This window comes from Corylus avellana, chromosome ca1 (genome assembly GCF_901000735.1).
Source record: "Corylus avellana chromosome ca1, CavTom2PMs-1.0".
Classification (NCBI taxonomy): domain Eukaryota; kingdom Viridiplantae; phylum Streptophyta; class Magnoliopsida; order Fagales; family Betulaceae; genus Corylus; species Corylus avellana.
Window position 1 is genome coordinate 1,402,668 of NC_081541.1, and position 10,922 is coordinate 1,413,589.

At 33.9% G+C, this 10,922-nt stretch overlaps 1 protein-coding gene across 1 annotated transcript in view; it reads left to right on the forward strand.

The window, feature by feature from the left end:
* Window positions 1-1,929, forward strand: part of LOC132162696 (cyclic nucleotide-gated ion channel 1-like) — a 9,647-nt gene extending 7,718 nt beyond the window's left edge. The window contains exons 5-6 of the mRNA XM_059572951.1: window positions 947-1,217; window positions 1,287-1,929. Of these exons, the coding sequence (XP_059428934.1) occupies window positions 947-1,217; window positions 1,287-1,784 (769 nt within the window). The 3' untranslated portion in view covers window positions 1,785-1,929. The remainder of the gene's footprint in view (window positions 1-946; window positions 1,218-1,286) is intronic.
* Window positions 1,930-10,922: the final 8,993 nt, after the last annotated feature.

Consider the following 10,922-nt stretch of genomic DNA (forward strand, 5'->3'; position numbering starts at 1 on the left):
CTTTAGGGTGCTTGATTATATAATTATGTACAACATTAGAGATGGTTTCTATATATATTCATGTAGAAGGGACACAACATGCATGCATGCACTCGTTATGTATGCACGGGACGATTTCCTCTAAAAGGGAACTTTGAAGAGTTTTTGTACCAATCATGCATAAACTTTTATTTTTGTTAATGATTTTATTTTATTTTTTTAATAAAAAAAGCAGGAGAAGACAACCAAAAGTTGACACTAGTCTCTATTAACTATATATTTGGACGCACCATATATATGTATCAAACAAGAGGGGTCTAGACAATCTCAAGACAAATGGAAGGCCTTAGGCCAAACAGAATCCTCTCCGTATTTAATGTTTTATCTAATGGTCTAGATGATGCCACATAATAAATATTTTGATAGGGCATTCAAAACTTTTTTGGTTGATGAATAAAATTCTTTTCATCACTCCTGTCTTCCTTTTTCTTTCACCATACTATATATACGCTATATATGTTTAGAGATAGATAAAGTTTTCTTCACAAAGATTGTAGTAAGATAAATTATTGTTTGAGGAAGACACTATACGTACCACAACTATAATTAATTTCATTGTTCACTTGTGTAAAATTCAGGGTTTTAATTATTATTATTTTTTTTTGGCGTTTAGATTATGTAATTTGTGTTGCTTATGTTTTGTCAAAGGTTATTGAGAGTTGAAAATTTCCCTATAGACTTAATTTTATGTCCAAGTTTTATACATTTGTAGAAATTTTTTTATTTATGAAATTTATTAATAATTTTGATAGCTAACAATTTTTCCATCTATCAATATTATTAAGTATAAAAGGGTTAACTATATATTTAAGTGTAATAACATCGATTAAATGATTAAATTCGTCATATCTTATTTATTAACCTAGCTAAGATTTAAGGATAATGTAATTATCGATAGAATTTGATGTTGTGAACTTGTCTTGCAACAGACGTATAGACAGTTGGCAACTGAAAGGTCAGAAGAAATCATACAAAATATGAAAGTTAAAGAACGAGAAATAGATCTATGGATAGATAGAAACCAGCTCTCTAAATGCATAAAACAGGAGATCATGCCCATCGTTCAACACATGCTGAAAGAAAAAAAGGATGTTGATGTTCAGAATCTACTATCTTATCTCCCCAAAGAACTTGAAAGGAAGATTAAGCGTCATATATGCTTGCCCCTGCTGAAGAAAGTAGCCCCTCTCTCCTCTCATCTCCTTTTTTTACCCTTGTGATCATTACTTCTTTTTTGTTTGTGTTAGGTACCACAACTTGAAGGAAAAGGTGACCAACTGTTGCAATTGATTTGCGATTCTCTCAAGCCATTGTACTACAATGAGGACAGCTACATTCTTCGGGAGGGAGAACCACTTACTGCGATGCTCTTCATCACACAAGGAAGTGTATGTTGCTTCAAAACCAGTAATGGTGAGAATGGCGAGGGAACCGTCTCAGGCGCTCAGTGTATCGAAAAAGGTGAGTTCTACGGAGAAAAACTTTTAGAGTGGCGCCAGTTCAATGACTCCCCCTCACCCGGACTATCCGACCTCCCAATTTCCACCAAAACTGTAAAAACCCTTACAAAAGTTGAAGCCTTTGCTTTAACGGCCAATAACTTGAAAATTCTAGTTGCCAGGCATTCCCAAGCAATCTCTAATGCAAAAGTGAAATTTACACAAGCAGCTCGTCGGCACCTTAAGGAAAAGAGTGGCGCTCTTTCGGTGCTTCAAGTTCAAGGCCCCAGTAGTGCCACGCGTTGAAAAGCAAGGTCTTTGTGTTAAGTTGCATATAAACTCCATTGGTTTCTAGTTGTTTGAATTCTGAACGGTGAAGGTAGAATTAGGAAATGAACAACTTGTTAATTTATAAAACTCTTGAATTGCAACATATATTGTTATTTGCTGAGTGTACGTATGTCTTTACTTTTTCAATGTTGTACCTTGATGTAGAATGTATGTCTTTAGTTTTTTTTTACACAATAAATCAAGCTAATCTTTTTTTTTTTTTTTTTTGGAAAAGTACGTTTTATTCCTTCAAAGTATCACAACTTTAGCATTTAAGCCTCTAACTTCTAAAAAAATGACACTAAATCCACAATCTACCAAAATGTGACAATTTAGCTCATTTGTTAAATTTTTTCGTCTATTTGAATGAAAATTAAGTCACGTGTGTCAAGGGGCGTAGTACCTTACCCTTGGGGTGCTAGTCCCACCTCCCAAAAAAATAATAAATTAAAATAAAATTACTGCACACTTCTAAAATTTGAAAATTTCCTTTCAATTTTATGTGCTTAATTTTATGAAATGGACCCTCCCAAAATTTTTATTTTTTAAGTTTTGTCCCTCTTCTCCTTTAACACTTTACTTGCTATCCTGGGACAGTTTTTTGGAGTTTAAGGACTAAAAAGTCACGTGCGGCTACATTCCTTCTAAATAGACCAAAAAAAAAAAAAAAAAATCAAATTTATCAGATAGGCTAAATTGTCACATTTTGGTAGTTTCTCGGGTTGAGTATCGCTCTTTAAAATCGATCTAGAGGCTAAAAAGCCAAATTGATGATACTTAAGGGCGGTGACGGAGGGAGGGGGGACCCCCCAAAAAAAATAAGGAAAAAAAAAATTTATATGTAAAAAAAAAAAAGAGTAAAGTTTTTTGCCCCCTCCTCAAATTTTGTTTTTTTGGCCCTATTTCTAACTTTTTTTTGGCCTTATCCAATAAAACATTTTGGCCTTATTCTTAATTTTCTTTAATTTATGATGGCTTGGCTAGCAAACATTAATTGAACAATTAGTAAGTGTTTATTAATTCTTCATATTAAATTCCCTTTCATAATCTATAATTGTATAGGGTTTAGGGCTGCAAGACTCTCATATATATGAATTGAGATCCGGTCCCTCTAATTGGAGAGAAATTTGAGATTCTTTAATTGTTAATCATAGCCCTTCATTTTAAATTCAATGATCTATAAAATGTCAATTGCTTTTATATAACCGAGGCCTTAAATGTAGTTAAATCATAAATGAAGGTTGAAAAGAAGAATATATTAATTGCAACCATCTCAATTAAGTCAGTACTGACTTATATATATATGTGTGTGTGTGTGTTTTTCTCGAGAGGGGATCCATAACCATTGATGCGATGTGGTTCCTCCCACAACACATTTTGTACGTAGATTTTTGAAACTGCATTATTCGTTGTAATAGAATCTACCGCTGTGAGTTATCGATGTACGTAACATTATTGAACTCAATATATACTCTATTCCCACATGGGAAATGTCATTTCTAAATATATAGAACTCCAAGAACAGGTGTACGCAGTGGAAGTTTCTTATCTAACGGTTGGCAATCATTCTCCAAAAACTGGTGGAAATTTAGAATATACGTACTACAGAACAAGAGGATGACGTTTCTTAATTTTTCTCCACAGATGTAATGGCTAGCTAGCTATCCAACGATCGAGAGCGTAGCCGTGCATTAGCCTCCTCATGTAAATTATTTACATATGTGAAAGTTCTATACGAATCCATGTTTTTGCGGGGGATCCAAATCCCCAATAATTTTTGGGTAAAAAATGTGTAAAAGTCCTTATGAAACTTACCTGCTTTAGTAGGTGCATGAGTTGCTTGAGACTTGCTCAGGCAAGTAAACTTTACAGGGGCTCTCTCACATTTAGGTGGCTACCTTGATGTTTCCCATGGTTGTATCATGATTTCAGTGTAATACAAATGCGAATGTGACGGTAAGAATTTCTTGTTCAAAATAATCACCCAAGTCTAATCCTTTTTTTTTTTTTTTTTTTTTTTTTAGACATTTCAAGTGGCGTCCAATTGTTCTACCAGACAACTACATAGAGCACGCATCCGCAGATGAACAGCTTAATCTTGCTGGGTTGACTGGACATCACATAGCTGCAACCGCGTTAAATCTGCTTGGCCGCAATCGGGAAGCCCTCCTCTTAACTTCCTAGAAAGCTCCACTTTTTCAACCTTGTTGAAATACTATTATAAATTGAAGATCGCCCAGCTGACGAAAGAAAAAGATGAATTCAAAGCAGCATCGAGTGTGCCAAGTTTTTGTTATCTCTTAGTATTCTGTATATCTATTACAATTTGTTAGTATATATCATAATTAAACTCCAAGTAGGGCTGTAAACGAACGAAGCTACCCGTGAGCTCGCTCGGGATCGGCTCGATAAAGCTCGGCTCGACTAGTAAATGAGCCGCTCGTGGACACAAAACTATACTCGATTATTAAACAATACATACTCGTATAAAACCCGGCTCGCTCGTTTAAAGTTCGTGTACATACTCGTATAGGGGCTTGACTCACTTATTAGCGCGACTCGTGTATATATATATATATTAAAATAGCTTATATAATATATAACTTATTAAATAGTTTATATATTATAAATAGTATTTATGCTTATATAGTATGTAGCATAAATACTAAATATATATAGTTAAAATATTAATAATGTAGTCATATAATGTATAACTATTTACGGTTAACTAGCGTATTGTGTGTATTAAACTAAGTTAACTAATTAGTTAATTGGTTTAGTTATATATATATAGAGAGCTAATTGGTTAATATAAAAAAAAAAATGTTAGATAATTTGTATATATAATAAATGGTTTTTTTATCAACGTTGCCCTCAATTTGTTGGTAGGGAAGTAAAACATTTTTACTAATATAATTTGTCTCATTGGAAAGATGAGTCATTTAAGTTAAATTTTTTTTTTTTTTTTTTTAAAAAAGTTTGTATTAGTTGAGTCAGCTCGGCTCGGCTCGCCCGGCTCGACTCGGCTACTAGGCGAGTTCGAGCTCGGCTCGCACAAGGAATTTTCCTTGGTGAGCCGAGCCAAGCTTACATTTCAGAGCTCGGCATGAGCTCGGCTCAAGCTCGAGCTCGTAAAATTTTTAAATGAGCTGAGCTTGGACAGCCCTGGCTCGCTCAAGCTCGGCTTGCTTGTTTACAGCCCTAGCTCCAAGTATATGATAATTGTATAGTACTGATGTAACTACTTGGATACTCTTGTTTGATATTGAGCTACAAGTTGCTTTATTAATCTCTAATCAGTCTTTTGTTGGCTGTTTATTTTGGAGAAACTGTCATCAGATAATCACCAGCACGCTGTGCCTAGTAATTCATTTGCATCTGATTCCATTTTTGACCAGAAGAATGTATGGTTCTTCAGTTCTTGGACGGGAATCGAGTACAATTAGTCTGTTCTTCTAATTACCCTCCATGCACTTGTTTTTACAAATAAACGACATATTTGGTTATACCTAGTATAAATGGAAGAAGTTTTTCACCTAAAATTAATGCAAAGGTTGGTGTTGAAGTAGGGTGAGTGCATGTTGTTCCATTATCAGATTCAGGCAACATGCTGTCTGCAGCTGTACGTTCATGCGTGACTTGAGCTGTCCAAATGCTCTGTGCATGCATGCATCTACTAATAAAACCCATAAAAGACAAGACAATAGTCTTTAGTCTTTACGCGGAATTTGGTGGTTCTTCTTACTTTTAGCGGCACAACGAAGAAACGCCGAAAGCGGAAACACATCTGCTGGTTTAGACTCACAAGACACATCTCCACACATGCATGGAATCTTGAATTTTCCTGCACTTTTGGTCAAACGGACCCTTGGCAGTTAGTTCAAGACGTCAGACGTGACCTGAGCGAATTTGACTTTCATTTCTTATATTATTTTTTAATCATTTTATTTTGTTGGAAAGTTCCTACTGTTTTTTTTTTTTTCACTACTGTTCAACTATTGAATTAATAACTGTTTTTTTTATTAGCTTAAAATTTTAAAATAAATAATTATTTAGCATGCATATTAGAACAGAGGTTCTTAACTATTCAAAGGGACTTGAATATGTGGAATCCATATGTGAGTCCCACATATTTACTAAAGAAAAAAATAATACAAGAGAATAAAAATAAACATTTTTATTGATTAAATTATTAATTTTTCTCTTTTTATCTATTTAAAATTTTAAAATAAGTAATGATGTAATAATTGTCGTAGGGCTGACTTCACTTTTGAATGAATATGGAATTTTCATCGGTTGCCAAGAAAGACTTGAAGGATGTCTGTGAAAAGAAAAAAACAAAAAGGAAAGACTTGAAGGATAACTATCGGAAAATAAATAAATAAATAAAAGGAAGACCACACAGTTGGTTTGGTTGTCAAAAATAAAACAAAAAGGAAAGACTTGAAGGATATATAACGAGTCTTAAATCCTACAACAAATCCAATTGCTGCCACTCTTTGCTTAATTTGTCCAGATCCCGGCCCGTCTCCCTTGCTCTCCTCGAGTTTATCAGGTTCATTTCACTGTTTATATAATCTCTAAGATGACACAAATTTTTAACTATTTTTCCTTATTACATTTCCTAAACAACGGGGTAATTTTTTTTAATTGGGTCCCTTTTACATACCCATGAAATATGTATCTGATGCCAATTAAGCATTAATGTTTCTTGGTCTGAGTATTTCCATTGAGTATGCTATATATATTAGCGATTTTACAAAAACCTTTGCTGCTTCATATCATCATGTACGTCTTATATATGCAGCAGATCAAGTCTTACGTTTTGCCCTGAAATAAATCACGCACAACTTGCGAGGCGTTGCATGCACTTTTTTTTTTTTGAGGTTGCACTTTGATTAATATACGAGAAGTGTTGTTTGTCGGATCTGTTGTTGGAATATGAATTATACGATTAAATACATAATTTCTTATCTACCTTCAATTTTTTGAATAATTAATGATTTAAAATCTATTTTCCTGTTTTTCTAGAGGAATCTAAATACCGTTGCATGTCGTTCTTATAGTTGGCAACGGCTATAGATCAAAGGGACGAGGTTAGCATTTTATACTTCTTCTTCTTCTTATTTTCTAACTTATATATATAGGCATTTCCTTATACTTATAGATAGGAAAAATTACAGTTTACTCCTAAAGTTGACAGCGTTTTTCAATTCGAACACTAAAATTTTAATTTTTGCAATTCACCCCCCAAAGTTCCAAATTTTTGCAATTTGATCAATTGTATCCAAAACTTCTCATATTGCCCATAATTTTTATTTTTTATATTTTTTATAAAAAATTTTAAAAAAAATTCGGGGTGGCCTTAGCCACCCCTTTGGCCATCTGGCCATTTTTGAACCCCCAAATTTGTTTGTTTTTTTTTTTTTCATAAAATTTTTTTTTAAAAAAATCAGGGGCAATATGGAAATTTTGGGATAATATTGGTCGAATTGAAAAATATTGGAACTTTGTGGGGGTGGATTGCAAAACTTGAAACTTTAGTGTTTGAATTGAAAAATGTTGTCAACTTTGGAAGGGTAAACTGTAATTTTCCCTAATAGATATGATTATTATCTTTAAAAACATCTCAAACTCAAAAGGATTTAATTTGTAATGCTATATATAAGTCTTCTTAGAGTCCTCCTGGAGTCATCCCAAATATTATGCATGTGGCTTTTAAAATTATCAATAGATGAAAGTTCAATACATCACACCTCAAATTCAACGGTAATTTTAAAAGTCATATCACGTTTGGGAAGACGTCTCTAAGATGACTTTAGGAGGACTTATAACATTACTCAAGTCGACCAGTCGCATACAAATTAAAATTACAAACCATGCAATCCAACCTAAGACTGCAACCAAATCCAGGTACATGTGTTGAACAAAGAAAAATATCAATATCTGATAATTTGTTTCTTATATTCTGTTTAGGGACCAGGATTGATATATATATACAATGAAAAATACAATTCTTCAGCCAGAGGGGCGACTTCGTCGACAATGGAACACGATGTTTCTACTGTCGTGCGTGATTGCTTTAACATTGGACCCTTTATTCTTGTACATTCCTGTGATCAATAAAGATAACAAGTGCTTGGCATTCGATAAAGGACTAAAGATTATAGCTATTGGTTTCCGATCGCTCACCGACATGATTTATGTTGCGAATATCATTTTGCAATTTATTAGCCCTTACAAAAATGAGAGCTTACACGGAGCTGGAGGAAACGAGGTAGTCACTGATGCTTGGTTAATAGCAAAGAGGTACATCTTGTCCTACTTTCTAATGGACATTCTCGCTATTCTTCCACTCCCACAGGTAAATGCCTAATATTAAATGTTATTTTACACGAGCTCTTCAAATTTCGAAATTTGTTAACCGCGCGTGTTTGATTGTTTTGAATTATATGAAACTCTGATCACCATTATTTACAATCACGGGTGGTTTAGGGTTTAGGGCTTAGGCTAATTGTTGGTTATATGTTTAGATCGGAATTAAAATTACCAATTTTAACTAATTATTTTGGTTGTGTTTGAAAAGCATATACCTAAATTTGACATGGATAAAATCTAACCAAGTTTAAGCTTCTTGCAACACTTTGGTGATGCGCAAGCCATTTTGATCGAACTTGCTTTGTGGATGACTAACTTAATTTAGAGAATATGAAGAAATTTAATTAGAGAATTAGTTAACCATTCAACTTGACATGGGTGCTTAATTATTGATCAAATTTGTAATTTGCATTGCATTCAGAAAATTTGTTTCACCCATGTATACAAAATCTCATTATTTACTACGAATGGAGATCCACTGCAATATCTTGAGCATTTCACCGGTGCAATACCTTTTTATTTGGACCATGCATTTATTTAACATGAATACCCATATTGTTACAACAAATAATAATAATAATAAAAAAGGTGGCTTGCAATGCAAAGTGTGGTTGTTAGGCTGGTCGAACCATGCACGCACCCCCTGTTGCCAAATGGGTAAAACCAGATGAACCAGAAGACTGCAATACAGGAGCATGCATGCATCTTAATTTGAAACACGTGACGTGGGTCTAAGCTAACTGAGATAACAAACTCAACTGACTAATTAACTAATTAAGTTAGTCAACTATTTACAACTAAAACATGATCTTAATCGCTTCACTACTTTCTTATAAAGGAGAGGTTTCAATTATGTTATAATTAATCATTCGGCTCTAGTACGTTGTGACTATTGCGATATTTCAGTGGCACAAATCATGAGAATTTCAGCAGTGTCTCAGTGCAAGTAGATCCTGTATTACCATATATAGTATATGACTCTGCATTGGTTGGTTATAATCACTATATAAATCATTGTGGGCCGGATGTACGTACGTAATATAATATGTGTTGGAAATTGCCTTGAAGTAATCAAGCCATGAATCCCACATGGGTTAAATGGTTGGTGGAGTTTAGCAACCAAGACGTCAAATGAATAGTATATGGTTGTTACACTAACCAAGACGTCAAATGAATAGTGCATGGTTATTGCACCAATCAAGATGTCAAATGAATAGTGTATAGTTGTTACACCAACCATAGACTTTCATGTTTCTCACCAACCCTTCTGCTCCTATATAAGGAGGGCTGCATAAGAGAGTAAATTATCTCCGAATCCTTTAACAGAGATCCTAAGGAAGAGCTTATTCAATGTAAGGAAGAGAGAAGAGAGCTAGGGAGGGGAGGGGATGGGCAAGAGAGTGAGTGCTTTGTCCTTAATTCAATTATCACTTGTATTGAGATGAGCCTGTGAGGCTTTTTTCTGGGTAAAGTGTATTTGGATGGTATGAGCATATACTGTGAGTTGTAAAAATTTGCTCATAGTGGAACTCTCTTGTTGGTGGATGTAGGCCAGGTTTTGGGCTGAACCACGTAAACTCTATGTAAATGTGTTATTGATGTGTGTTCTCGTGTGTTTTCTTTCCAAACTTGTCTTTCGCATAAAGGGCTGGAGAAAATTGATTGCCAATTTATTATCAATTTCCTAATAATATTTTAATGGATAAAGAATATGTGGTATTAATTATAAACAATGACCAACCTAATACTCTTACGGGCACGTACGTGATCATTGTATTAATATTTTGTGCAGGTGTTAATTCCAAATATTTTCTCAGAGAAGGCTAGCTCGAATTTTTTTAACACAAGGAACTTCTTGAACGCTGTTGTTTTCTTGCAATATGTACCTAGAGTTCTGCGAATCCATCTCTCTCGAAAAATACTTATCGGGTCGGGCAGCAAACTCATTAGGCATGCATCGGTTGAAGCTGCATATAACTTATTTCTCTATGTTCTTGCTAGTCATGTAAGTTTGATTATTAATTTCATATTCCTTTTCTTTAATTTATTCGTTTTACCTCATCTTGAATTTTTCATTGCTTACTTCAAAATTTTCTTTTATAAGTGCTTGAATTTTATTAAGGTTTCCTTCATTTTTTTTTATTAACATTATTTTGGGTGTCAAATGAATCGACCTTAATGAATTAAACTCATGCATTAATTGTGCAAATGGTTTATATCCATAATCATGTCAATAGCAGCGAAAAGCTTTTAGGGGTCGAGCTTCATGATAAACATGGCACCATTTTTTTTTTTCAAAACACAAAACATGTTATTCTTAAAAGAGATCACTATATTGATGGTTTGGACTTGAAGAATGGTTTTGAGTTTGTGTTTGACGGTTAGAGTTTGATCTTAAAACTTCTTTGACCTTCTCCTTAATTCTGAATTGTGGCCAAAGAGTGTAGGCTTTAATACATAAGGACCCTAATAAACATGAAATCATAGTTTAAGGCAGGGCTTAGAAACCAAGTCTTACTATGCTAACACTTAGGCTTCGTTTACTTCGACATAAAATGGTTTTCAAAAAATGATTTCTGCATTTTACGGTGTTTATATTGACGTAAAATAGTGGTCAACGGGAAATATTTTCCTTTTGACCGAAAATTCTTTTTTAATTTTCGGAAAATAGTTTACGGTTTTGAAAACCGTAAATCATTTTTCGACTATGAACATCTCATTTTTAAATTGATAGAC